The sequence below is a fragment of the Symphodus melops genome, assembly GCF_947650265.1.
Source record: "Symphodus melops genome assembly, chromosome: 21".
Classification (NCBI taxonomy): Eukaryota; Metazoa; Chordata; class Actinopteri; order Labriformes; family Labridae; genus Symphodus; species Symphodus melops.
Window position 1 is genome coordinate 18,743,356 of NC_136711.1, and position 27,801 is coordinate 18,771,156.

At 44.9% G+C, this 27,801-nt stretch overlaps 2 protein-coding genes across 4 annotated transcripts; both read right to left on the minus strand.

Moving 5' to 3' along the window:
- Positions 1-2,102: 2,102 nt before the first annotated feature.
- Positions 2,103-18,781, minus strand: LOC306817153 (vesicle-fusing ATPase-like). Of its 2 annotated transcripts, XM_079333806.1 has the most exons (22): positions 18,649-18,780; positions 17,279-17,364; positions 16,606-16,702; positions 15,958-15,997; positions 14,944-15,110; positions 13,955-14,062; positions 13,796-13,871; positions 13,062-13,217; positions 11,119-11,318; positions 10,054-10,219; positions 9,871-9,945; positions 9,547-9,734; positions 8,877-8,972; positions 8,179-8,335; positions 7,955-8,088; positions 7,664-7,730; positions 7,425-7,504; positions 6,084-6,218; positions 5,857-5,970; positions 3,833-3,888; positions 3,550-3,622; positions 2,103-2,592 (listed from the first exon to the last, which is right to left on the minus strand). In XM_079333806.1, exons 1-21 carry the CDS (start codon positions 18,658-18,660, stop codon positions 3,592-3,594), a joined length of 2,241 nt encoding a protein of 746 aa, XP_079189932.1. In that variant the 5' UTR covers positions 18,661-18,780; the 3' UTR covers positions 2,103-2,592; positions 3,550-3,591. The 2 variants fall into 2 exon arrangements, with proteins under 2 accessions (XP_079189932.1, XP_079189933.1); XM_079333807.1 differs by lacking the exon at positions 3,550-3,622 and having other exon boundaries at positions 18,649-18,781.
- A 944-nt stretch (positions 18,782-19,725) lies between these two features.
- On the minus strand, positions 19,726-27,576 carry psmd11b (proteasome 26S subunit, non-ATPase 11b). Of its 2 annotated transcripts, none has more exons than XM_079334398.1 (13): positions 27,434-27,576; positions 26,171-26,272; positions 25,838-26,034; positions 24,096-24,153; positions 23,546-23,740; positions 22,717-22,861; positions 22,551-22,611; positions 22,306-22,368; positions 22,081-22,206; positions 21,244-21,279; positions 21,107-21,158; positions 20,876-21,018; positions 19,726-20,759 (listed from the first exon to the last, which is right to left on the minus strand). In XM_079334398.1, the coding sequence occupies exons 1-12, from the start codon at positions 27,522-27,524 to the stop codon at positions 20,876-20,878; spliced, it is 1,269 nt and encodes a 422-aa protein (XP_079190524.1). In that variant the 5' UTR covers positions 27,525-27,576; the 3' UTR covers positions 19,726-20,759. The 2 variants fall into 2 exon arrangements, with proteins under 2 accessions (XP_079190524.1, XP_079190523.1); XM_079334397.1 differs by having other exon boundaries at positions 19,726-20,764.
- Between the last annotated feature and the right edge of the window lie 225 nt (positions 27,577-27,801).

Here is a 27,801-nt window from a genome sequence, read left to right on the forward strand (position 1 = left end):
TCAACACAGTCGTGTGTTACTCGCGCGTTTTTTTAGGGTGATCGATGAACAACAACACGAGTGGAAGGCTTTTTCATTCATGAAACGCTAGCGTTAGCATGCCATTCCAACATGGAGGATCTTGTGTTCTAACCCTTCGCGGATCCAGCAGGTCCATTTTAGAGTCGTTTCTTTTCGTCGTCACGATTAAGAAAAGAAAAAAGTGACAAATGACGACGTGTGGAAAATTCCCTCCCTTCCTTCCTTCCTTCCATCCATATTCCCCCTCGCTTGGACAGTTGAAGTTTCTAGAAAGCTAATTTACAGACTTCTGTCAGCGCACCTAAAACCACTCTGGCGAAGCTGTTTTTGATATTTAAAGAACTACAAACTACAATCTGATGAAGATGTGTTTTTTTCGGGTTCACTCCGATGAGCCCAGTTCATTCTGACATTTACTCGTTAACCAAAGGAATGGATTTACGGACTGAGAAAAACGGTCGATTCTTGATTTCTGATTCTGAGAACAGAGGAAGGTTGGGGAAACGTCGTCAGGATGATTTATGAGTTCAAGATGCGAATTGAAGCGAAGCGATGGGAAAAATCTAAATTCGGTGTCTGGATCGAGGTTTCCACACACGGCGTGCTCTGACACTCCCACCTGCACTCATTATAATCAACAACGAAAGTAGTGTATAGCCTGTCCTCTCCTTGTGACTCTCCTAGCTTAGCATTTGTGTCATGTTCTACACAGACCCCCCCCCCCCCTCCCCTCCCCTCCCCCCACCTGGGCTTACCTTTCTGTGTTCAGTTCCCTCTTCTCCTTCCCGCTATATCCAAAGTTTTGTACAAATGTTTTAAAGTGAATAATTCCCTTTTTATTTTATAATCGTAAATGTTATGTTTTTATAAATATTATTTATTATACAATGTATATATCTGTATGACTGAACTAAGATTATATATTTGAAGAACAAAACGGTCTCCTTGTTTTTTTTGATTTCACCACCAGGAACACAACCTCTCTCACACACACACACACACACACAAACACACACACACACACACACACTGAATATTTAATATAATATATCGTATAGTAGGGAACATTATATTATTATATATTATATATTTATTATATTGAAGGGGACAGACGATCACCAATTCGACAAGGTAGAGTTTTAACAGAACAGAAAATCATTTCATACTTCGCTCCCTCTGTCACATCTTCATTTAATTTCCCCAGTTTAGAATTTAATATAATAATATAATACAGTATATATAAATTAGACGTTTCTGCAACAGAGTCATGGCGGAGGTTTGACTGACGTTGGAAAATAGATATCTGCACGTTGATGGCGAAAAGAAAAATCTGCAACCTAACTGATGATTTTCACAGCAGCCTCTGCAGACACGCTGCAGTAGCTGCTCGGTGTAAAAGAAAGAAGAAGCTGAGTATGACTTGTTGTTGAGCTGCACGCTGATTGCGACACATAAAGTTTGGAGGTTAACCGCTAATGTGAGAGTATGTTCATCTCGAGAGGCGATGAGAAATGTCTCCTAATTAGGAGGCGATTACACTGGATTAGACAATCTGGGATGATTTTAACCTGCTTTGACTACAGAACGAGGAACACATTCAATAAAGGAAACAACTGGGAGGAGATTGTTGTTTTTATTTGGACTGTGTCACATTAATATGTTGAGGATTTTTTTTTTGGCAAAGAGAGCTAAATCAGTAACTCAAGAACTTCATATTCCACTGTGGATGTAAAAATGTACAACGCATCATAAAAGCAGGATGAGCCCCCTGCTGTGAGGGAACTTCAGTACTTAAAAGCAGGGTTGGACTTTTTCTCCAGATAGACTTTTGTCTTCCGTCTTCTGTAGCAGTTAGCAGCCACGAGGTACCGATCTGATGAACCAATTACAAGCCTCCCCGTCTCCCTGCACGTTCTCTACCGCATGCATGCACGAGCCCAAACGCCAAGCACGAGCTGAGGTCGGTGCATGGGAGTGAGGGGCGTGGCTTTTTAGGCAGCGCAGAGGGGAAGGGGCGTACTGAGGGAATAATACCAACCCTGCCTTTAAGTTTGGCGGTCATTCATTTCGTAACTCCAAAGTTTCTTGGTAATCACAGAATTAATTTATTGATAAAATAAAAAGGTAAGACACAAGCAAGTACACGACATTATACGAACAAAGTGAGATCTCGTCCTGGAATGATCCAATTACAAATCCGTGCATACAAATATCGTAACAGTGTGCTGATTAGTGTTTGTGCATGCTCATACACTCGCAACAGACTCTTTGACATTTAACATCCCGATGGAGTGCATCACAGAGTCGTCCAAAATGCAAATATACACAGCTTGAAACAAACACGGCGTATTTCTCTTATTTTACATGTGTGCTGAAGAGGAGGAGGAGGAGGAGGAGGAGGAGGAGGAGGAGGAGGAGGAGGATGCCTGGCTGCAGAGAGCTGCAGTGGAGAGAGAAGCGCTCCGAGCTTCAGGGACGAGAGGAAAGGATGCAGAGAGAGAGAGAGACGGAAACTGTCTCTCGCTTGCTTCCTCCTCGTCTTCTCTTTAAGGGGCTTCCGTTCCTCGGCAACTGTGAAGTGAAGAGAGACAAATAAAAGTGAGAAGAGACAGGCAGAGGAGACGTGCCGCCACAGGAGAGCACCTGTCTGGTCGACCTATTTTTAGCGCCAACTATACCATAAGCCTCCGAGGCTGCGACGAGAAACAAAACTCAAGACGGGCTGCGAGTTGAAAAGTTGTACAAGTCCTTTGTTGTGCATCACCCGCCGCAGCTGCTCCTCGTGGGGAGCGTCTCACAAAGTAGGATTAGCAAGATGGCTGGATAACTTTGTAAAAAAAAAAAAAAAAAGACTTACTTTTATTGTCATTCAAACTTGAACTTTAGTGCGGATAAGAACGAAATCTTTCTTGCATTAGCTCGTAGTGCAGGACAAAAACAGCAGCAAGGACCGGGTTGTTTGCTATCACGAGCCAGCAGGGTGCCGCCATCTTGACTGAAAGGACTACGTACTAACATTTTATTACCATCAACAAGACTCCGATCAGATCAGATAAAGTGATTGATGTTAAATTGCATTTCATGCTACTGGTGTGAAAACGGGAGCAGGACAAAAACAAACAAAGCCAATCCTTGGCTACTATTTTTTTTCTGAATCACGGTTTCCGTCTTTAAAGTTAGCTCTTATCATGAGGACTTCTGAGAAGACTTCTGAGAAGTTGATATTTGACGCTATCACAAGGAGTGTAGCGCCCTGATTGACAGCTCTGTTGACAAACGCCGCTCAGCACCCTGGATTATCATCGCAGGGCAGGGAGAGTACATGTGTTCTGCGCGAGACGGCAGCACTCGTCACAGGGATATTTTGTCTTCACTTGTGTACAATCGGACGAGGCAAAGACGTCCATCTGTATATATTATTAATGATTCATATTACCGGGCCCGCATGATTTTAACACATTAGATGCCTTTCACGCCACAGAGGATACGACGAGCACAACATGAGACAATGCAGCCCTGCAGTCTTACCGTTGAAGGATGCCTCTTTGTCACCACGCGGCTCCAATGAGTCTAGATTGCCGCAAACTTATCAGAACGCAGTCTGCAAGAGAGTGACAGGAGGTCCGTTATTAATCTCACTTGATGCGATGTTAACATTTCTGCGCCTTTCTGTACAAATGTTTTCCCTCCGCCTGCTACATCTGTAAGGGGAAGAGTGGTCGAAGTGACAGTGTGCTGCGAGTGTTCAGTATCACAGAGGATCCCGTTCTACGTGGAGGAGTCGGGTTGGAAACAGGAAGACGCTACTTACCCTCCTCCATCCTTCAGTAGACTCAGGAACTTGCCGACTCTGTGGCCAGGGTCCATCTGAGGAAGGAGACACGTCTTTTCTTTATGGACATATGCAAACAATTTAACAACATGGCAGTCACAAACACTGTCTTGCTTGAAGAAACAGAACCACTAAGTGTTGGATCCTGGAGTTCAGGCTGCAGTTTGTGCACGGCTGCAAGAAGACAGGGGGGAGGGGAGGAAGTCAAATTAATGGCAACCTATGCAATAACTTACAGTACGTCTGGAATCGCCTGTAGCTACCAGAGAGAAGACGCTGGAATGAGAGGGGAAAAAGATGACTGAAGCTGACTCTGTGTGTGTGTGTGTGTGTGTGTGTGTGTGTGTGTGTGTGGCTGTTTGCAGCATGTCTCGGCAAACACAGGTCCATACTTCTTCATGGACGGAAAAGGGGAGGGGTGCAAAACATGGCTGCATTTGTGCATACCACAGCAATTACACGGCATCAGCCTCAACAAACAGGCAGCACACACATCATCGACATACCACAGACGTGCAGTCAGGAGAGAAATCAACACCAGCCAACTGTCACACGGAGGTCAATTTCTGCAGCTCCAACTGCGAGTCTGCTCCCCGTTTTTCAGAGGTCAATAATTAATAAACCATAAAGGTGCAATAAAAGTAATGACCTCTTTATAGATATGAAAGGTTGTGCTGCAGACGTTTGCAGAGAAATAAAGTGGAGACAGTTAAAATCAAGACCGGTCCAGGCTGTCGCTTATCGTCTATTTTTCCGAGTCATCACTGCGATCAGAAGAACGAAAAAACTTCAGTGATTCATTGATTATTGGATTTTGAAGGAGTCGGTTACAGATGCATGCGTCACGGTGACGGTCATGGTTTTACGAGCTGCTTGTTCGTGACATTCAGAAGTCCTCTATACATAAAAGTTATCATTGTACTTACATTAAAACGTTTTATTGTATTTTCATACACATACATAATAAATAGAAATATACTTTTTTTTTTTTTTTACACGCCCCGTCTGATTGGTTGTTTTGGAGCCCCGACAGGCTAACAGACCCTGAAAGGGTGTGTGCGTGTAAACACTTGTGTTTGAGATATCTGCACTATTTTCTGAGGAGACCACGTCGGGAAAAAAAAAAAAAAAAAGCACAAAAACACAAATTTGTTTCCAAACCACAAAACCTCCACAGTGAAGGGGAAGTGAACTTCATGTGTACTTCTCTACACACAAACAAACAAACAAACAAACAAAGCGGTGTAACTCAGGAGGCGAGGACTCGGCTCTCAGCTGCGGATGTACGTTTTCATTTTTTCTCCCCGCAGTTGGACGACTTTAATTCACACGTATGTGTTTTCAACCGCAGAACAACTGAAGTGAATTGGATTTACTGTAATAGTAGGTACACTGAAACCATGAAGAAGTGTGTAGGACGGTTCTCACGAGCGTCTTCCCCTCTGATTCAGAACATGTGAATGCAGTTTGGCTGTTTCATAACCATGAATGTATCAGGACTCCACGGTTTGGAGGATGCTTTGTGAACTGGATCCTTCTGCTCGACAAATCATCAGCAGAGCTTTTTTTTTTTTTCACTCCAGCTGATGGATGACAGTTTTTTGTGACTGAGACGGATTCTGTTGACGGCTGAGAGTGCCGGCCAGATGTCGAGGGAGAGGAGGGTTCAAGAAATCAGAAAAACAATAACATGAAGGTTCAGCCGGTTTGAAATGTGTGTTTCAGACTTTAAAATGTGACGGGATGTGTGCTTAATCTGATACGACCTTTCATCGGCGTCACAATTACATGCTTTTGTTTTTGCAGGAATTCTGCAATGATGCTTCCCTCTGATGAGGACAGAAGTGCATGCACCAGATGACACGGATAGAACTGAGAAACCTTTGACGTCTTTACTAAAAGTCATTGAGAGATTTTCATCTGCACTAACTGAGGTTAGCATTAGCATCACTGCAGCCGTTCTGCTGGAGTGCAAAGCATCTCTCTCTCTCTCGCTCGCTCACCTGCACGGCCATTTCAATCAGCATGAGCAGCTTCTTTATGCCGACCCACAGACTCTGTCCTTTCACAGCGAGAGCGATGCTGGCCCGCTCCACGTCCTCAAAACTGCCCAGCAGCTGTTTGGAAGAGAAGAGAAAAGAAAAGCTGGGATTAGATGTGGAAACGTATCGAGGAAAATGTTTCCTTTCGACAGAAGTGATGCACGTGAAAGAAGAGAGGACGTTCGCACCTCCAGCGCCTCGATCAGCTGCTCCCCCCTCGTGATGTTGGAGATGTGGATGGTGGTGCTGAAAGCGTCCAACATCTCCATCTCCTGGAGGACGTCTCTGCGGCTCGTGGTGCCGATGATGAGCAGCTTGCGACCCTGAGCGAGGCACAAAAAGACTTTTCATTGCTTTCCTTTACTTCTGACAATCACAGGAGACTCGAGTGTTTGACGGCCCACGCTTTAACACGTGAGAGAGAGAGAGAGAGAGAGAGAGAGAGACTGGGGAGAGTGGGAGACGATGTGCAGCTAGTAGCACGAGGTCGGTCAGCTTCTCTTCATGGAGCGACCAATCGGCTCTCTGACCCCCAGGGTGTCAAAATGATATTTACGATACTCTGTGACACCGCTTTGAAAATGATGAAATCTTTTTATTACTATTTGAATGCATTGAAAAGTTCTTCAACATTATGATGCAGCTTTGTTTCAGTCTCACATGTTGGGCTCTGCAGGTGTCAGACACTCACACTTTGGATTCGGACCACTGACGAAAGATTTGCCACATTTCACGTCATGATTGTGCGATTCTGTCCTGGGCCAGATGACGGCCGAGAGAGTGTACGGGCGAGAGAGAGAGAGAGAGACGAACAGAAGACAGGAGAAGAACGGACAACAGGCTGAAGCACAACAGAGGACAACGGCGGAGGACACAAACATGAGCGGAGAAGAAAGAAGAGGAGCTAAAGAAAAGTAGCTCCGATAAGCCGACAAGTTGGAGGAGGACCAGGAGGAGAAGACGAAGGAGGAGAGGCAGAGGAGTGGCGAGCAGACAGGGGGATTATGGCTGCCGGCTGCCCCCCCATGGCGTGGGGGGTTGTGATGCTGCATGCAGATGAGGTGCCACACAGGCGGCGGTGCTGCCAGGTCCTGGCTCTCTCACAGAGCCCATTCTCCTCCGTGTCCCCCTGGCCTCCCCCGGCCCCAGGCACCCCGCTGGGCCCAGCGCTTTACAACCCCAGAGGAGCACTGCAGCCAGGCATTCAGCAGCCGGCCCCGCGCCACTTCTCATGCACATGCAGCCATATAGTGGCCTTATACTCTCATTCACAAACCAAAGGGACTATGAGAAATGGGTCTCCAGCACCACCATTCACTGCGAGCACAACAGGCCGGCACCAAAACACTGGCTAATAAGCGTACACACTCACACACAGCCGCTCACACATGCCAGCAGCAGACCTCCAACAACTCCACACAAGACGCATGAGCTGGCGTCGGGCGAGATCTGCTGCCCTCTCTCTGCCACATCAGGACTAACAACAGCGAGCGTGCGACACACAAACACCAGGACGAAGCGCTCTCTACCTTCGGAGGAGGTTTCTTCAGCAGCACCAGTAAAGCTTGCAACACCAGGTTGGAGAAGCGAGGGCCGATCGGGACGTAATCTGAAAGGCAGAGAGGAGTTTATTTCCACAGGATCCAAACGATAGATCCACGATAATAACCGAGCGAATAAAAAGCCTTCAACGGGAGCTCCTCCGTGTTTGAGTCTCTCGTTCCCTCACTTCATCGGGAGTCATTTGAATTCTTAAAAAGCGACTTACCCAACAGACGTTCAATGTCATCTACAACCACGCAGCTCAGCTGGGACTTGTAGGCGTCTTCAAATATCTATCACAGGGAATAAAAGTGCAGGATCAGGACCAGATTCAGAACAACCACCAGTTTGTTCAGCTTTTCTATAAATGATGTTTAATGAAGAAATGTCTGCAGGTAACAAACTAAATAAAGTTTTAAACCGCCACATGAATCTGCCCTTTTTTTGAGCATGAAAACTGGGCGATCACATCCTGACCCCTCGGAGACCTCCACATGTCCACGTCGTTTGTCGTTACCTTTTTAATAGCTTGGCACTTGGCGATCTCGGAGTGTCCGATCATCTTGTCGGGGGAGCAGATCTTGATGAAGGGAAACTTGGAGTCTTCGGAAATCTTAGCAGCCAGAGCGGTTTTCCCGCTGTTAGGTGGGCCTAATGGGAGAGGGGGGGCAGATCGTATTAACGATAAAGGACTGACTCTGTGGTTGACTTACAGGATGTGAAGTGTGTAGTTTGTTTCACCCTCCAGCAGCACAGAGACGAGCGGCGTGCGCTCGCTGTTCTTCGTCTGCTGCACCAGCAGCTCCCCGTCCTCCAGAACCTCCGACACCGAGTCGCCCCATCGGATGATCCCGTTCATGATGTAGCTGGCGTAGTCCTCCTGGTTGGTACCAAACGCCTGCACAGACACAGAGAGAGAGAGAGAGAGAGAGAGGATCAGTCAGGTTGTGACAGGTGAAATGAAAGTGTGAGAGGTGTCCCGCTCTTTTGCATCTCACATTGTCAGGATACCTTCGATACATTACAGGGATCAACTGCACCCAACTCCCCTTTAAAAACCCTCAAAAGACCCTCAAAAAAAGGTCTCAAATGCACGAATCAGACAAGATCTGAACGTTTCAAAATTTTAAATGTTGAATTTGTGCAGCAGGCTGTGAAGGATTTTCTGCCTTTAATTGTAGAGAGAGAGATGCAGGACCATGACATCTGTACATGGGACACGCCCACTAACCACTAAGCCACCTGTCGTGGGTGTTTTGAATATGAATGCACGTTAACTTGTTTGTTTGTTTGTTTTTCTTATTTGTTGACTTTTGTTTTGGTTTCTTTTAAGCGGTGTCTGACTCGTGCTTTTTGTACGTGGTCGATGAGTTGGGAAGTGTGGAGACATGTTGTGTTATTAACACAGCTCAGAGTGACTCAGCAGGAGAGAAACTCACAGGTTTGATGTCGTTGTTCAGCGAGGCCATGAAGTCCAGTCTGTTGACCAGGAGCTTCTCTGCCGTCTCGATGTTTACCTCCACTGTGCTGCTGGCCTGCAACACACACACACACACACACACACACACACACAGAGACATGATTCACACTGAATGCAGATTATGAGCTGCTCTGATTTAGACCTCCTGCTAATGAATCTATAACATGAACTATTAGACATTCAGATTCCACAATGATGTCAGGAGACACAGTGCTCCCTCAGAGCAGAAAGGTCAGAGGAGTAGGAGGAGCAGGAGGAGGAGGAGGAGCTCAGTTCTTCAGAGAGGAAGAACGTCACAGCCATCAGACATGTGAAAGGCCCTTGTCTGTCATTAATCATCACCCTCCAATATCACTGCTTTCTGTGTGTGTGTGTGTGTGTGTGTGTGTGTGTGTGTGTAAATGTCTGTGTGCCCAGATGAAATGTGTAGATCTGAGCCAATGAACCTGTTAAAACAGTTAAGTGAGAACACACACACACACACACACGTTATGGACTGAGTTGTTCAAAGTGTAAACTGGTTAAAGTCGATCTGATGGACGTCCTCCTCCTCTCCGCTCAGAAACAGTGAACTCAAATCGACCCAGCAGGCGTTCGGTGAACATCGAACGTCCTCCGAGGACTCTGACCTTGATGTGCCTGTTCATGGCGGTGGACTGTGCCGCTCTGACCAGGCCCTCCAGCTCGGCACCGCTGTAGTTCTTGGTCTCCACGGCGAGCTCGGCCACGTCCACGTCAGACGCGAGCAGGTCAAACTGACGCATCTTGGCCGTGTGGATGTTGAGGATCTGAACTCTTCCCTTCTCGTCCGGTAAGCCTGCAGGGGGCGACAGAGAACACGCCGCCTCAGGAAACGCGCTCAGCAACGTCTGCAAAGCGCCGCTGTGTCGACCTTTTTAACCGTCTGTCGATGACTCGTGTGAATCCTTATCGGTGCCTCTTTCCCTTCTTACCTATCTCCATCTTCACCTCCAGTCTCCCCGGTCTCAACAAGGCCTCATCAATCAGGTCGGGCCTGTTGGTCATACCTGAGGGGGGGAGGAGAGAGCGTGCAGTGTTACCTTGTGTCTCCATGGAAACAGAAGGAGAAAGTGTGTGTGTGTGTGTGTGTGTGTGTGTGTGTGTGTGATGGTTACCGATGACCAGGATGTTGTTGAGCTGCTCCACCCCGTCGATCTTGGACAACAGCTGGTTGACCACGGTGTCGTGGACTCCCGTGCTGCCCGCCATGCTGCCGCGCTGTTTACAGATGGCGTCGATCTCGTCAAATATGATGATGTGGAGGCCGCTGTTCGCTCCGAGCTGATCAGAGAGGAGAACAAACGAGCACAGACCAACACTTCAAAATGTGAAATCTGATGGTGGATGGAAATTCAAATAAAAATAAAAAATAAAAAAAATACAACATTTGCATTTGCATGAATTTTTGCACCTTTTTCTGAAGCACACAGAATATAATTATGTAGTGCAGTATTTCCCAAACTTACACGGGCATCACATTAAAGGACTTTTCCATGCAATCATTTCCTGTAACGTAATTAGCCCGAGCGGATTCTACCTCAAATAACTGAATCTTAAAGTATCTTTGAATAAGACCATAAAGGCTCCATCTTTGACTTTCCCCCCCCCCCCCCCATCCTGACCTGAGAGTCTGAGCGGAGCCTCAGGTGAGGGACAGGGGGGGGGGCAGCAGGGTGGGGGGTTATCCCTCCATCTACAGACCTGTCAGTCTGAGCCGTAGCATTTAAAGCAGGTGTGGAGCTGTCCTGGTGACACACTGCTCTCTGATCGTGTGTGTGTGTGTGTGTGTGTGTGTGTGTGTGTGTGTGTTCAGAGAGGTCTATTGGGAGGTCAAAGACAGCCCAGCCCCTCATTAGCTGGTGAAGAGTGAGCCTCCACGCTGGTGTCTCACAACACAAACTAGCTGTCGCTGCAGAACTTAAAGTTATTACAGCTGAGTCTCTCGAAAGGGCAGATCTCTCTGCTCCTGCAGAAATGACTTTTTCGTTATGTTTTCATAGATCAAAATCTGTGTTTCAGGGCTCATAATGAGGGACCACTGACACATGAGAACAGAGGTTCAGTGTTTCATGTGTCATCAGTCAGATGAGTTTTTATGGCAGCTCTGATTCACGCTGAAGTGTAAATGTGATTTTGAAGGAGTCGAAGCGTGTAAACCGTCACGTGTCCCTTCGCCTCACCCTCTTCTGCTCGTCCTCTGCGTCTGCAAACAGCTTCCTGATGTTGGCCTCAGACTCTCCCACGTACTTGTTGAGGATCTCGGGGCCGTTGACGATCTTGGGCTCGCGGGCCTTGAGCATCTTGCCAATCTGTCGAGCCATCAGGGTTTTACCGCAGCCCGGGGGTCCGTACAGCAGGATTCCCTTCACATGCTTACAGCCTGGAGACACACACACACACACACACACACACACACACACACACGGCCAGAGAGAGAGAGAGAGGAATTTACAATGAAACTAAGAGCAGACTGTTTCTCCTCTGATAGAGACAAGTCGACCAAAAACAAACTTTTACAAGAGAATGACAAAGTCTAAAGTCGTCTTAAAGAGCATCTTTCTGCTAATCAGATTAGCAGATTAATAATCAGATTAATAATTGAATTGTTTGCAGAGGTTACAAGACGGATGCACATTTACTCCGGTAAATTTGGTCAAAATGCACATCGTTCAGGAGCACAGTTCTGGGGGACATTTCCTCCGGTCGAGGCATCACATGTTTTTAATTTCAAAAAGGAAGCGAACAAAAAGAGTGTGTGTCGTCGTTTTTGGAGAACGCCTCACCACGCTACATCAATGGTGGCTTAGTGGTGGGTTCACACGCCCCGTGTACAGAGGCGGTCGGCTCCTTTTTTTCATGTCATGGAAAGTATTTTAAACCAGTGACTTATTGATTATAGTGTGATTGCACATGTTTGAGGATTGTATCAGTAAGTGGCTCAGACTTCAGTATCAGTAGAGTCAGGAGTCCATACACAGCTTTCCTGCTCATCACTTCTGGACTTTTTTTTTTTTTTTTTTTTCTAAACGCCACCGTTGATTTCTCCTCCTCTGTGAAGATCAGCTCACAGCAGCGTGCGTCTCTTTAACGGCCTTTTGCACCTGCCTAATGACATTTAGCCCAGACTAATTGAGAGGCCCCGAGATAACCATCAGAGCTGCCATTTGGGCCCGCTGAAGGAGAAGCAGCCAGGATGACAGGTGGGGGGGGGGTGGGGGTGGGGGGGGGGTTCTGTTGTGTTTGGGGGAGAAAAGCACTGACGCTTCTCTCTGTCGGGGGAGCAAAGGGGAGACAAGGTGAAACTTTGAAAACTTTGACTCCGACAGCTCCTCTCCGTCAGCACCTGCTCTCACCGCTCTCCCTGCGCCGGCCAATTACAGCTTCACCTTTTAGCTGCTCGCTCTATCAGGGCACGCCATCTCATTACAGCAGCCAGCTGGCCACAGCCAAAGGCCGACTCCTGCACACGAGCAGCCGGCTGAAAGGTCAGCTCACACGCTGCTGGACGCTGCCACGGGCCCCGAGCGCTGTGGGTATCTGTGGGTGTCAATGTGTGCTGTGTTTGCCAGGCTTAGAGGTCTTTACTGCAGGACCTGTAGACCTGGGAGCGAGGATTAGCACAGATGTGACTGCGTGGGAGGAAAGAGGAAGGGGGAGGGGGGGGGTCTGTGTGTGAGTCACAAAGAAAGTTACCTGATGGCTTTCATTAAAACAAGCTGTTGTCCTGCGTAAAGTGACTCATAGAAATAATCTGACTGCTGCCGTCTACAGACGGATCACGGCATCTTCTTCAAGGTTCTGGATCAGACCACACAGGAGGACGCAAACTAGCAAAAACTCCACACAGATGTCCCGTCTGACGGGGATTTGAACCAGGAACCTCCTCGACTGCATCATCGCAGAGCCCCTGTTCAGAAGTCCCTGAATGGAAATATGTGCCTCGAAAAACAAACAAAAAAAGTTCTCCAAAAAAAAAAAAAGATAAAAGAAAAAAAAAGTACATTGTGTAAAAAAAAAAAAAAAAGAAAGAAAAAGAAAAAAGTACAACGTGTGAAAAAATAAAGAGGAACAAACAAATGAATAAGTGATGGCAGGCGGAGGAGGAGAAAAAGAGAAAACTCACCCATCTGTTCTACGAGGTCCGGAGGGAAGACTCTGGAGGCGAAGGCTCTGCGGAAGATGTTTGAAAACTCGTTGTCGAGGCCGCCGATACCCATCCGCTCAAAGTTCCAGTCCGGGCTGATGATGGACTGACGGGACTCTCGGGTCTTGGACTTCCCTGGAGGGTCAGACATGTGAATGTGTTCAATTCTTTATTTATTTATTGATTCGTCCGGATCAACTCTTACACAAGCAGCCGAGGTCTTTCATCAAGCGGAGACATGTGGAGAGTCACCTGGTGCATTTAGTTTACTTTCATTTCTCGCTGATTTGAATATTTATATACAACCAGAATATTCTACAGTTAAACCTTGAGGGGGGCCAGTTTGACGACCTTTGGACTGGCTGTAGATGTGACACCACAATGCTGGAAAGTGAAAACAAGCTGAGGAACATGTGTGAAGTGTGCCCCCTGGTGGTGTTATCAAGAATTGTCCTGCAGGCAGGGGACGTAAAAGAAAACACTTTCCTATCCTTTTCTAAGAAGACCCCCATTTCCCCCTGCAGGCTGGAACACACACACATGCACAAACAGGACCGGTGGACGGACAGATGTCCGAGTGGAGCTGCTCAGAAAGGACTCGGGCTGCCTTCAGACCCGCGTCCAGGACTAACACCAACGATCCTCAAGTCCCTTCAGTCTGAGCTACTGCTGCCTCACAGTGTACTAATAGAGCGTTTATCGTTGACACTCACCGATCAGAGTGATGGACGAGGTTTCTGACTTCTCAAAGATCACATGACTGTTGGGCAGCAACAGCCCGATGTCAAGCTGAGCAGAAAAAAAAAAAAAAAAAACACAGTTAACACGGCTGCTCACATGAAGAAACATCCTGTCGGTTGTTCTCCAGTTACCTTCTGTTTCTTTACGGAGTGGCTTGTTGACTTGAGGACGCCTGGGTCCATCCCCTCGATATCTTTGATCAGCAAACTGAACAGTTTGTCATTGAAGCTGAACCCGAGCTGGGAAAGAGGACGAAGGAGAGCGTTTAGAGACAGACACTTAAAAAAGTGTTTGAGCAGAAAAGTGCAGCGGGACGACTTTGTCCTCTTGGTTACCTCTCAGAAACGCTTCTTTTTTTTTTGTTTTTTTTTGTTATGTTAGCCCTGATTCACCTTTCTGTTCATTCCTGAGTCATTCACATGTTAACGTGTTGTAAATAAATCTTCAGTGTGGTTAAATGTTTAAAAATAGTCTCAGTGGGGGCGCCTGTGGCCTGCTGGTTAGCGTGCGCGCCCTCATGTGCAAAGGTTGTGGTCCTCCGCCTTTTTCCATCTCTCTCTCTCTCTCTCTCTCTCTGATTCCTGCCTCTGTCCACTGTTATGTCCGGTCTCCAAGATGGAGGCGTAAAAAACCCCCCCCAAAAATAAACCTTTAAAAAAGTTTCCGTGGCTGCTTGGGACTTGAGGAATTTGGGCTTTTTTTTCCCATGTTGTGTCTTGGCCTCCCGTAGACGAGCCATAAAACATTATTGTGCTCAATTTGGACACATAAAGGTCGAATGTTATGTAAAATAGACCAGCATGTTTCTCGTGGTCAGACACAGCTCATTTACATATTTAAAGCTACAGACACAGAAACAGCCTGTTCTGAGCAGGGCTGAAATAGAGGGGTTTATAGACATGATCAAATACAGGATCAGAGTGGATTTACAACAACACACTTCACACACATGTTGAAGAGGAGCTCTGACTCTTATTTCACCTGAAGAAGAGGAGATCATGTGACCTTTAAACCAAATACCTCTTTAAAAAAACCCCATAACTTCTTTAAACTGTGAATCAGGTATTGTTTGAAACACTCTGAGTGTGTTCAGTGCTCGTTAGTGACCATCCAAACTCACCTGCTGTCCGACACTGAAGGCCTGGTTGTTGAAGTGCTGGAGGAACTCACTGGCCATGTTGTCGGAGTTGTACGGGTTACTGTCCACGCTTTTCTTCTGCAGGAAGTCAATCTCTACCGTCATGGAGCCGATCAGCTGTTTGGACTTGTCAAACTTGTAGTTCGTGACTAAAAAGGAAGAGAAACACGTTGTTCAGGGAAGAAAAGATGGAAAACATTTAAACAGGACGTGAAGAAAGACCAAAGCAATCGAGAGGCCTATTCACTCCGTCACACGGTGGATTATATTTTCCTTTTCTCTCCACATACGAAGCTCAGAATCGTTACAGCGCTCATCATTTTGGGCATCACTCGGCCTGGGAGAGAAGGGCGAGGTATTTCATCAAAGAGCAGGCCTTTTCTTTTTCTCCAGTCTCTGTCTCTCAATGAGCAAGGGGGACATCAAGTCCCCTCCACCCAGCATGCCACCTGCATGATGGCTGAGTCCTGAACACCTTGAATGTCAGTCACAGGTAAGCCGACTGCATCCTCTAAAAGGTGAAGGTGAGATTTTTATTTTTTTTGCTCACGGCTGAAATGTTTCAGCTGCAGGTGTCTGCGACTCAAAGAGATTCAGGGGAAAAAAGAGAGACGGGCTGTCAAGCACTCCTCATCAATAGTCGACTTTATAGACGCCAGCACCATAAAAGGCTGGGAGCCGCCGGAGGACTCTGCAGGTACACATCAGGTACAGCTTCAGGCCACGCCTCCGGGTAGACAACCTGCATTAGTGTGCATGTTTACAAACTGCATTCAACGTGCGTTACTGGAGGATTCCTCTAGAGGGAGCACCAACAAAAAAAGTAGAGATGATCCGTCAGCAGCTCTTTTTGGCACACATTTTAGGATGCTATGCAACAGCAATGATGGCAGTGAGACTATATGTGATGGGATCAGTTAATTTTTTTTTTTTGGGGGGTGGTGGGGGGGTATTCATCCATGAGGTGGGTATAAAAAAGTACTAAAATAAGTTTACCTTCTACATCTTGTCCGATCGATAGTCCAGCCCACTTTCTCTGCGAAGGAAAAAACACATTTTTTAATCCACTGGTGAAGTAAACCATCAGTAAAAGGTGAAAACATTTACAGCTACAACACTCTACATGAAGGAGACGTCAATGCAACCACGACCCTCAGCAGCACGACCTTATCTCACACTTCTCCTTCTGACATGCACAGCTCAAATCATCTCACACGCTCAGTGGACTATTTCTGATAAACACACACACGCGCGTGTTTATCTGTTGGCTACAAGACAACACTAAAGGAGGGTTTCAGTTGTACCTGTGTGCCATTTGAGGCTGCCAAGTGTATAGATGAAGGAAGAGCAGGCAGACAGGCAAGGTAAGAGAGAGAGAGAGAGAGAGAGAGAGGGGGAAAAAAAGCAGTGACAGAAAGATTGAGACAATGAGGTCCATGCAGAGAAGCCAAAGACAAGCGCACGGGTTAACACGAGGCACCAATGTGCTGCTTTGTAAAAAAACAAACATCCAGTTATCGTTTTTGGAATAAAAGTAACCTGCATAAAAACACGAGCTTCAGTCACAGCTCAACAGCAACAACAAGCAGCTGTTATCATGAATCGCTGAGAACACGTCAGAGGGGAGGAGAAGAAGAAACGTACCTGCGGCAGGCTGAAGGCGATGGTGCCGGAGTTGACACTGGGGTGTGTCTTCAAGGTGAACACGTACCTGTGGCCTGCGTTACGCACCGTTACATGTCTGCATGAGGACACAGGAAAGGATTTTAGGTCACCAACAAGAAGTGAAGACACACAGATACCAAAGGAGGGTTTGATGTGCAACATGTGTAGCAGGTCAAATTAGCTCGTAGCACAGGCTGCATGCAGAGGCTGCAGTTTTTGATCCATGACGCGTTACAGTTACTGTGAGGAAATAAAGGTAACGGCCTCAGAGATGAGCGGGCCCCTGAAAGACCCCGTGAAAGGACCCTCCCAGGATATGATGTAAATCAAGGTATGCACATTCACACACACTCTGCCTTTGAAGCTGACTGTATCGATACATTTTATTCCAGGTTTTCCGTTTGTGCTGCCCCTTAAATATCTGTAATGTATGAACACATGTCGACTCATTAGGGCTTCCATACAAAACCACATGTAAGCGTTCTTCCTCTTTTTACTGGAGCAGCTAAAAGTAAGTCAGTGATGGATGCATGCTGAGAGAAGTGAATCCCACGCAGCAGGTCGACGCACATCGGCCCCTCATCCCACACCTCCACACCGCGACCGCAGCACGACGCCGGGTCACGCGTGTCAAGAAGGAAATCCCACTCACTGCTCAAGCTGCGGCTCCTTCTCGTTGACGACGGCGCAGTTGGTCAGCGACAGCTCGTCTGTTGGGCATTTCGCCGCTTGCATAACCTGACGGGACACAGAAGAGAAAAAAACATGAAACGATGACTCCAGGAAGGAAGTCACTCCAGGACACTTTCTCAATGACGTGACCGCTGACGCTCTAAGTTTGCATTAAAATCCTAGTTTGAACATGATCAGCAATAAACACTAATATCTTTGGGATATCCTTGACCTGAAGATGTGAGAAATGATCGACCATCGGCACAGTAAATCTTTGTGCGCAGTACCACAGATTGTGTAAAGAGCATTCCTCACATTGTTTCCACGTAATCAGCTCACAGTGTTTAATGAGGTACGGAGAGTTCACAGTGACTTAAAGACTATATGACCGATGATCCTTTTACAATATTCAGAGAGGAAAACAGCTCATTGAATAATCGAATCATATGAGACGTTTTGTCCAGCCTGTCACCTGTTCATTTGAAAGCAGCTAGCTAAAAAGAATAAAACTGAAATCGTTTGTGTCGACGAGAGCTTAATTCTACTTTTCTGTTCATTTTGGAGGCAAACGTTTGTGTTGTCGTGGCAACAGTAGCCTAGTGGCTAATGCATCGGATGGATGGATAGGTAGATTGATAGATCTCTGACATTTTCACTTTCTTTTCAATATTTTTTTCCCCCCACATTTGCAAAATTACTTTGCACGTGTCGACATTTTGATTTTGTTTCTTTATATTTTGTCCTCAACATCCAAAAAGTTGTTTCCGACATTTACACTTTTAAAGGCGTTCAAAATCCCTAATTTTTTTTTAAATCAACTTCATCCCCTTAACATTTCTTTTTATTACACACACACACACACACACACACACACACACACACACACACACACACACAGGCCCTTTGTTTACACTGCAGCTCCACTGATGTAACTAAACAACATTGATCATCAGTTCATCTGTAGTTCTTCTTTTAAGCTCCATTTATTTCTGCTTCACTTCCTTTATTTCCTCTGAGCAGCCATCACAGATTTAACCCTTTAAAAGTCGGAGCTACATTCACAGCTGCATTTCCTTTTAAAAGTTTGAAACACTTTCGACAAATAAAAATACCCAAAGCTGTAACATGCATGAAGCTAATTAACATCCACAACAAGTCTGAGTGGTCATGAGATTCGCTCTTCCACTTCCGGGTTGATTACGAAGTTTTGAATGACATCTCATTCTGCCACACAGGCCAGCTGCTGTGTTGGCTCACTTTACGTGTTAAAAAACACAGAAAATAGTCCTTTAAGTTCACGTTATTTTACGTATGTAGTGCACTTCGACCTTGTGTCTTCGTTTAACTCACCCGAGCGGTCATCTTTGAGTGGTTTTTAACTCCAGTTTTAAGTGAAACTCAGAGAAAAGCTTCCCCGCTGACAGAACAAACTGCAGAAACGAGAAAGACGGAGAGACGTGCCCGATGATGGGGGCGGGATCTCCGGGTGTGTGATGTCATCACGTACGTGACGTATGCAGTTAGCGACAGGGGAAAAGTGAAAGGAAACCTCAATACATTAATCTTGCCTTAGTAACTAAGTATTATATATTATTTAGGGAAATAGTGTAAATTGCATAGCAGGATGCATCTATAGAAGAATATTATATTCTATTGTGTTGGTTTAAAAAGATGAAATATACTTTTTTTGGGACCTTTTTAAAACATTTTAAACGACAGTAAAGGTATTTCTTCTTTATTTTCCTTAACAGCTAAAGTCTGCGTTAAGTAATTTATGTTTTGATAACTTGTCTGCAACTTCAAAAAAACCCAAAAACAAACAGGTATGAAGACACTTTTAAATGTGTCCTGATGAATGGTTTTGATGGTCATAGAACAAACCCTGTACATGCAGACTCAGGTACATGTAGAGTTGACCTGGCCTCTCCTGAAGTTTTAAGAGTTAAGGTGGAAAAAAGTGTCAATTTTAAAATTATAAGGCAATTAATCAGTGCCCTTTGATTTGAACTTGTATCTCGTGGCTAGTGTCACATGACCCATGTACAGAGGGTTAGTCCTAAATTGCGTGCGACCCGAGTTTGAATCCGACCTCTGGCTTCTTTCTCTCATGTCATTCTCTACCTGGTTCCTGACTCTGTGCACCAATCTATTTCTAACAACAAAAAAAGTCTTTAACAAAAAGTGCCAGCAGGAGGAAGATACTCATCTTAATTTAGTGATTTATGGCGTCTGTCAACATTTATTTCCAGAGTGGTAATGTTTGAATCTTTTAATCCAGCATGTTTCCACTGATGTACATCACTGTCTTAAATCACAGTCCCGTCCTTCCCCGAGTACATCAAATATCACAGCTGAGGGGCCGCAGACAGCATGTCCAATTACCACCAGCATATTTTTGTTGTTGTTGCAAGAGACAAGACAAAAACATTAAAATACAAAATATTTATTTTGAAAATGTATTTTATAAGAGAAAAAAACAAACAAAAAAAAACCATACAAATTGTTTGGTTGCTAGCATACCACACTAGTGCTAGGAGCTAACAATGAAGAAATGCTCACTCAGGGATAACTCGCAGACGCTCAAGAGGAGAGGATGAAAACATCTCCACCTCCGCCCTCAGATCTCATATTGCAACCCGAACAGTGAGGCAATCTGAAGCGCCGAAAAAGTGGCACTAGTGGTGAAATGGCAAACTGGTCTGTTCTATGAACCGACACAGGCGGGGCGGGCAGACATGTGGCAACCATCTGGTTTCTCTTTTCTTTTCTTTTTTTTTTGTTTAAACAAAAACACAAAAAACCAAAAACAAATCAAGTGAGTTTAATACATTTCTGAAATACAGAGGATACTTAACTGTTGGCATTGATATGGTGAAAGGGGGGACAAATAAAAAGCTACAGGGAGCTCTTTGACAAAAATTCAGAATCCTAAAGGAGTATCCCAACCTTTCAAAAACAGAACACGTGTGCTTCTGAAAGTTATGAAGAAGGAGGAGAGCCTCGAGTCTGCGTACACGTGTGGTAGCAGAGCGTGAGGCCACAGAGGTCAACGTTGCACCTGTGAGGTTGCAGTGGAGTCAGCTTCAAGGCTCTGAAAGCCCAACCTTATAGCAGATATAAACATATATGTATTCTTAAACCTTTTCATCTTTTTTATTGTGGTTGTACAATATTCCCTGATGGCCTGATTTGGCCGCTGAGTGTTATACAGAATCCTGAAGAGATATCAAAAGTAAAGAGGGGGAGGGCAGGGGAGGGGGAAATCAGACAGAAGAAGTGATGACATTGTCCATTAAGGGGGAGGGGGGGAGGGGGGGGGGAGAGAGACGGGGGAGTTTGATGGGGGAATCCTGTTTGTTGCAGTTTGTGGGACTCTTTGTTGCTCTCCCTTATCCCCTTCTTAAAATGTTACACACGCTGGTCAAACACACACAGTTCCTCCATCGCACTGCCGTGGCAATCTGCTCTGAGGACGAAAGACGATGACATTTAGTTATGAATTAAAGAAAGAAAGAAAAAAAAAAAAGAGAGCAAAGAAGCCATGTCCTCTTTTTTTAATTCCGTTTATTTTATTTACCTATGTCAGCTTCTTGGCTTTGTTGTAAAGTGAATCCACGACTTTGCTCATGTTCTGAATTGTTTCCAAGGCTGCTCCGTACGTTTTGTCCACGGGAGGTTCTTCAAAGATGATCAACACGCCTTCCCCTTGGTCGAGGATTCCTGCACACAGAAACACACTTTGATTTACTGCACGCCGAAGACGTCTGGTCTGATATTTGTTTTGAAGAAAGGAGACGTTTCTCATTACCGTGAAACTTTTTGTCCAGAATCATCTGCGATAATTTCCTCTCGACATCACCCTGAAGAGGAAAAAAAAGCTATGAATAAGAGGCGTTTTAACAAAACAAGCCCGAGGATCAGACTGTTTACTGAAGAGATACACACCTTTGACAGTTTGATTAGCCCTGATATGTGTTCGATCTGGAAACAGAAGGAGAGACAGATTAAACACAGATCTTCATACAGATGCCTTCTTTAAACGACGAGCCCAGAACACAAAAACAAAACACCAGTATTTACTGTTATTTAAGAAGTCATTACAACAAGATTATAAATCAGACTATTCACTTCAGGCACTCTTTAAAAAGTGGAACTACTGTTTAACCTGGATGAAATATAAAAGGCCCCGATACATGAGACATTTGGGGGTCTCCCAGAGAGAAGAAGGGTTTAAACTGTCTCCCTGCGCGTTGAACCGTTTCATAAAGTCAACAACGTTCACTTCCTGTCGCTCTTTTCCTTCAGACTCTTTTCTCTCCTTCGAGCTTCAGTACTCTGGTTGAGCTCTCAGCCTACGGGAAGAGATGTGGTGAAAAGTGTTTTTTCAAAGTGGGGGTCCAGACCCCCTACAGGGGTCGAGGAAACACACCACTCTAGCCAATCAGAATCGAGAAGTCCCTCGTTTTATGGAAACATGAATAAAAGATAGACCGCCTGGAAACCTGCGCATAACGGAGCTTCACTTTGGCATCAAAAACCGTAGTAAAAAAAACAAAATACTGAACAATGTCCCACTGTCGAGGGCCGTGTGTGATGTGACAGCTGCACTCTCTGTAATGGCAGTGTGTGCCTGAGTGTTTTACACTGGTATACCGGTCACAGCGCTTTATAGGACACCACTTTCTAGATGTGGTTTTACGGTGCAGAAGCTTTGAGTCGATGTGGAGTAAAACGTGATCGTATCAGGGTTCCTTTGTAAAGCGAGGTGCAGCTCTTCCTTACCTGTACTCTGGAAAAAGGTTCAATAACCCGGATGAGGTTTTGTTCCAGCAGGCTGTCGTACAGCTTGGCCAGGTGGGTGTTGATGATGGGGTCGTCCCTCAGCTCTGCTCTGTACTCTGTTAGGGCCTGGATACAAGAAAAACGTACTTTTATAAAATCCTAAAAGCACACTACAAACTTCAGAAAACCTGCTTTGATTTTGATTGCATTAAAAAGGATTCTTACCTTTTCAAAGTCTGCTAATGATCTGTTCTTGCTCGCCTGGGCGACACATTTCAGTGCGTCTGTCTGAATGGATAAGGACAAAAAAATAAATCTAAGTGTCTCTCTGCAGAAAGGAGCCAAACGCAACAACTACAGCGTGAAAAAGTCCAGGGAAAGTGGTTTTCTTAAACAACGCTGTTTGTTGTGAACATCACAGAAATACACGTGCTGGTTTCTGTTATAAGAACAATGCATCTGGTATGTACCTGTCTGCCAGCATGTCGTAGAGCCAGTTTACCGCTGATCAGGGCTTGAACTTCCTCGGGTCTGAAACAGATAAATCCTCGTTAGTATGCGGATGCCAGGACTTGGTACAGTATTGTCTGAATGTCACAGTGGATCCTTTTAGGCCGAGCTTGAAGCAGCACTCACAGGTTGAGAACGATTTTGCACAGAAGCATGTATTTGAGTGCTGTGATGGCTCTCGGGCTGTCGATGGAGTCGTAGCCCTCGAACGCCTCGAAGAAGTAGGAGTACGCCGTCTTCCAGTCCTTCTCCTCTGCTGCGTGGATGATTCCTGCAACACACAGCGTGACAGATAAAACATCTGCAGTCAAAACAAAGCGCTCAGTCAGACTCGCTCAGGTGGCAAATATCAACAAAAACTGGAGGAGCTCGATCAGGTTCAAGATCGAGCTCATGTTTCAGAAATGTAAAAATAATGTGTTGACTTTCACAACGTTATTAATTAAAGAAGAAAGTTCACTGAGACTTTTAATGTCATAAACAAACAAACAGACTATCGAGCCTCGCAGCTCTTCAGACGTCCAACTCGTTAGAACCAACTGTCCAACTTAGTGATGTTATCAGTATGAGAAAATGTAGATTCAAACACAGCTGACAGAGACATGCTTCACTGTCACTTTAAAGTGAGATTTTTTTTACTCATCTCTTGATACTATGCAGATTTACTATTATTTTTTAGAATATTTAGGGGCTTTTGTGCCCTCCTTTCAGAGAGGACAGAAACCAGGTAGAGAGAGAGACAAGAGAAGGACATGCTGAGAAGGAGCCACAGGTCGGATTCGTACGCCGACTGTCTGCTCTGTACATGGGGAACGCACACTAACTGCTAGGCTACTGGTTGTAAATTTAATAGAAAATAAAATGAGTGTTGTAGTGATGCCTTCTAAAGCTACAGGAGCTACATGAGTCCGGCCCACCTGAGCCCAGCACGTTGAGACAAGCAAACACGTCTGACCTGACTGCATGTCCAGAGCCGCCTGGAGCTTTGGAGGACAGTAGATGGCGTTGGCGGTGGTCCTGGCGGAGGTGAGGGCAGCGCGGGCCTTGGGCAGGTTGCTGAGAGCATGGTAGGTCTTACTTTCAAGCAGCTGAACCTCCACGAGAAGATGTTTGTCGTCCATCTTTTTCAGCTCCTGGAGCAACTGGGAGCCTGATGGGGAGAAGAAAATAACCTTTGAAAGAACTTTGTACAACAGCGACTTAGAGGGATTTTACACTGCTTCATTTTTAGGGACAAACGAGTCTGACTGCTTAAATGAATAAACCACAGATTTGAATAAAAATGCTAATTTCACTGCTTGTCGTACCATAGGGACAAAAGATTACAACAATAAAATGTACATTTGAAAGTTTTAGTGCATCTTAGAAGAGTAGAAAGCCTCTTTATATGCTGCATGTTTGATGAACAAGTCAGAGCCAAAAGCAATGTCGGCCTTTTTGTAATCAAGTCCCTGAAGAAGAAGAAGATAGACGGTGCAATCTACGCTGCGTTGCTAAACACTCACCAAGCGCCAAGGCCTCCTGGTATCGTTTGGTGTCAAAATAGAGGGAGATCAGTCGTGCCTGAAAAGAAAACAAAGTGTGAGCAGCAATCCGTGGCTGTGTACAGAGTTTGAAATGTGTTTCAGTCAGGATTACAGCCACCTTTACTTTGAACAGTTCAGTGCGAGAAGAACAATGAAGGCTCTCTGTTGTGACCAGCTCCTTCCTATTTTTACAACTCAATCGTTGCCAACATTTCCAAAGCCTAGAAAGTACAAATCCCAAACATTTCACTGGAGTTACAATAAAACCGTTTTCATTTTATACCCAGACTGTAAAAATGAAGACTGGAGAATACTTCATTAAATAAGGGTTCTTGCGTTTAAGGACTGGCAACAACATACACAAATACAGAGAGAGTAAGAGAGAGAGGGTCTTGTATGGGGTTAAGCTTCCTCCATGCTTTGTTTTAATCCTTTAAAGTTTCGGGGACATTTTGGACGATGAAAATATTGAAGTGAAAAGCGAAGGCTCTTAAATGGGATTAAAGTGGACGCAGGAACCCGCAGCATGTACCTGCTGTATATCCTTGAGTGACGTGTGATGGAGAAAAACCTTTAAGTAAGTCGTAGTGTCCTAAAATGTCGTCTGTAATGAAGCATGTTGAAATGCCACTCGCTACCTTTTATGACATTTTCAAGAAATGTTTGGAACAGGAAGTGCGATGAGTAGGTGAACGCGCTGTTCTCAAAGAAGAACCATCAAATAAATCTTTAAATAAATAAAATAACAATGACGTTGTTTATATTGTAAACATTAAACTATTTTGTAAAACTCAAACTAATAATAAAACATCAGCCCTCCTCTTTACCTCAGCCCGAGTATTTAATACCCACACAGAGATATTATCAAAGACTGTGTCATTTCTTTTACTCCTCATATTAATCATGGTGAGAAACTTGAAGCAAACCACAACCTGCTGCAAGGACGTCAACATCAAAGCAGCCACTTTCTTGTCTTCTTTTTTCTAACACAGAATCTTGCTGATCCTGTATTTTGTTTTTATTCCTGGATGTGAGTTTGAACCTGCTGCTGGTTATTTGGCCACAAAGCTCATTTTGGCCGCAGCAGCAGGATGATGTCATCATAGAGGGCGCGATGCATTCAATGAATTAGCATCTCGTGCTGTCATTACACGCTGGCAAACCCGATACAGCGTCCTGTTCTCACTCGGTTGAGTCCTGCATCAGTGGTGCTGTTATGGATCTTATTGCTCCACAATCTGGAGTCACAGCGTCTCCCACTCTATCAACCACAAAAAGGTAGAATATCATCTTCTCCCAAACACGCCGAAGCTTCTGTTTGTTTCACTTTTAGTATGCCGTCATTAATTATAAATAGTGATGCATGTTCGCCTTGGCAATATTACCACTTTCAGTTCAAACAGAAATAATGAATCCATATTCAATAAAAAAAAACTGTACGCTGTGTAAGCTGTCACAAACGCCTTTGATGACCCAGTAACCTTTGGAAACTCAGCGTCCTTAAACTCCTCATTAGCAGCCCTTTTCTCACAGCTCCTGATACAAGTTATTGGCTTTATATTTCATTTTAAGGCTTCATATCACAAAAACATCCAGGTCTATATCACAGTATTTCTATTATGAAAGAGGGAAAAAACATTTCCTCAGATGCAGGCTTTTAGTAGTGGAGCACGCTTATATTGCAATGTTTTCTGAACGTCCTCATATTTATTGAATCTTACTTCTAGAGCCTGTCGGAGAAAGGTTCTCTTTTCAGTCTTGGCCCACTCAATGCACTCAAGACACAGCTCGACCTCCTGCCCCGTCGCTGCCTCCATATCAAGAAAGAGGTCCAGTAAAGAGCGAACAAGTCGGGCCGCCTTGGCCTTGCTGATGGAAATCAGGAAAGGCCTGACAAATTTCAGCAGACCCCCAAGTTCTGGAGAGAGCACACGAAAGATAAATTAAAAACAAATATATTTATATATATATATATTTTTTTTTTAAATGAGTCACAAAACACAATGACTATCATAAGATTATTCATAGCACTCGTTAAAAGGTGAAATTATTACCTGCAGCCTGACCGGTTTTGGCCAGGAGTGTCCCCAGCTCCAGGATGCTCTGTTCTTTAACCCTGACAGCCTCCTCATCGTTCTCTTGAACATCTCTCCGCACTGTTTTGGAAAGAAGAAGAAGTAGTTAATACTTCTTGTAATACTCCAGGACTAAAATGAATGAATAATCATAGTCATTTTACATGTCTGACAGAGTTAAAAGCCCAGATATATTGCTCTATCAGAGGGATCATCCACTTAAGAGGCATTTATATCCTCGTTATTAATCAAGCCCACTTCTTCTACGATTAAAAACTCTCATTAGAACCCTTCAAAACAGTACGTGTTCAATTCTGCTAATTTGTGCATGAATCAGTCATGTCCTGCCCATGAAGAACCATCTTTATGAGAAAAAACTTAACAATTGTTTCAGGAAAACTTGAATACAATAGAAATTAAAATAAAAGCCCAGTCCTTTTAATGAGCCTGGTATGGCTGCATGTTTTGACAAATAAAGGCAGTTCTCTATTAAATGTCTCTAATGTGATTACTTCCATAGCTATGCATTCAGACATATTGTTAATCCAAGTTCTGATACCAGACATTTGTTGAGAAACAGTTTTTATTTGCCACAACTGTTCATGTTTCAGTAAACAAACAAGTGTTGCACAACAGATTGACAGCTAGTGGACTGTAGTGACATGGCAATATGAGGACATGTCTATGTCTACAGACACAGATATGAGCTGCTTACAGCAGACTAGTGTTCAAATTAACCATTTTTTTATTTTCACAACAACAACTAAAGTGAACTCTCGGCTCATTATGATTACACACATTTCTCATAACAACAACAAACATGTTGAGTTGTTGCCTGTGTCAGGTCTCTACCTTTCACCCTGTTTGATTGACAACGAGCTAACGACGTTAGCCACAGGGCTGACGGCAGCAACCGTTGCCAAGGCGACAGGCTTAAGTGGCCGTTAAGGTTAGAAACTTGTTAATGACACAACGACAAAAGAGCAAAAACAAACCGAATAATTCACAAAAAATGTCACTCAACTGGTTCATATTACAAACGCAGGCCTGCAGTCGGCTAGCAGCGTCGCTAACAGGCTAATAGCATTCAGTAGCTCGCCGTTGTACAGTGAGTCAGCACGGCGAACAACCGGCTCTAGCTCTTAGCTAGCATGCTAACATCGCCTCTCACTGACTGAGTTCTGCCGAATAATAACCTTGAGAGGAATGAAGTCCGCCTCGAACCCCGGGCCGAACACCTACCTATTGAATGGAGGATATCGATAGAGGCGTTGCGGTCCGTGCTAATGAGAGACTGGGCTCTCTGAAATTCAACCACTGCTGCAGCCGCCATCTTCCTTATTCAAAACGCTACTGCCTTGAATGAAAAAAAAAAAAAACTTACGTGCCGTAAGTGCAAAGGAGGGACTACGTTACGTTTAAGCATCAATGCATTCTGGGAAATGAAGTCATACCAGAAATTAGGTCGTAAACGTAAACACGAGGGCATTACCAGAAGCTCCTTTTTCTACCACATTTAATTTGGGAGTTCAAGTTAAAAAAAAGAAGAAGAAGGAATTAAGGCGATAAGCACAAAGATGGGCCACATAATGGTAAAAGAAATGTGGGCT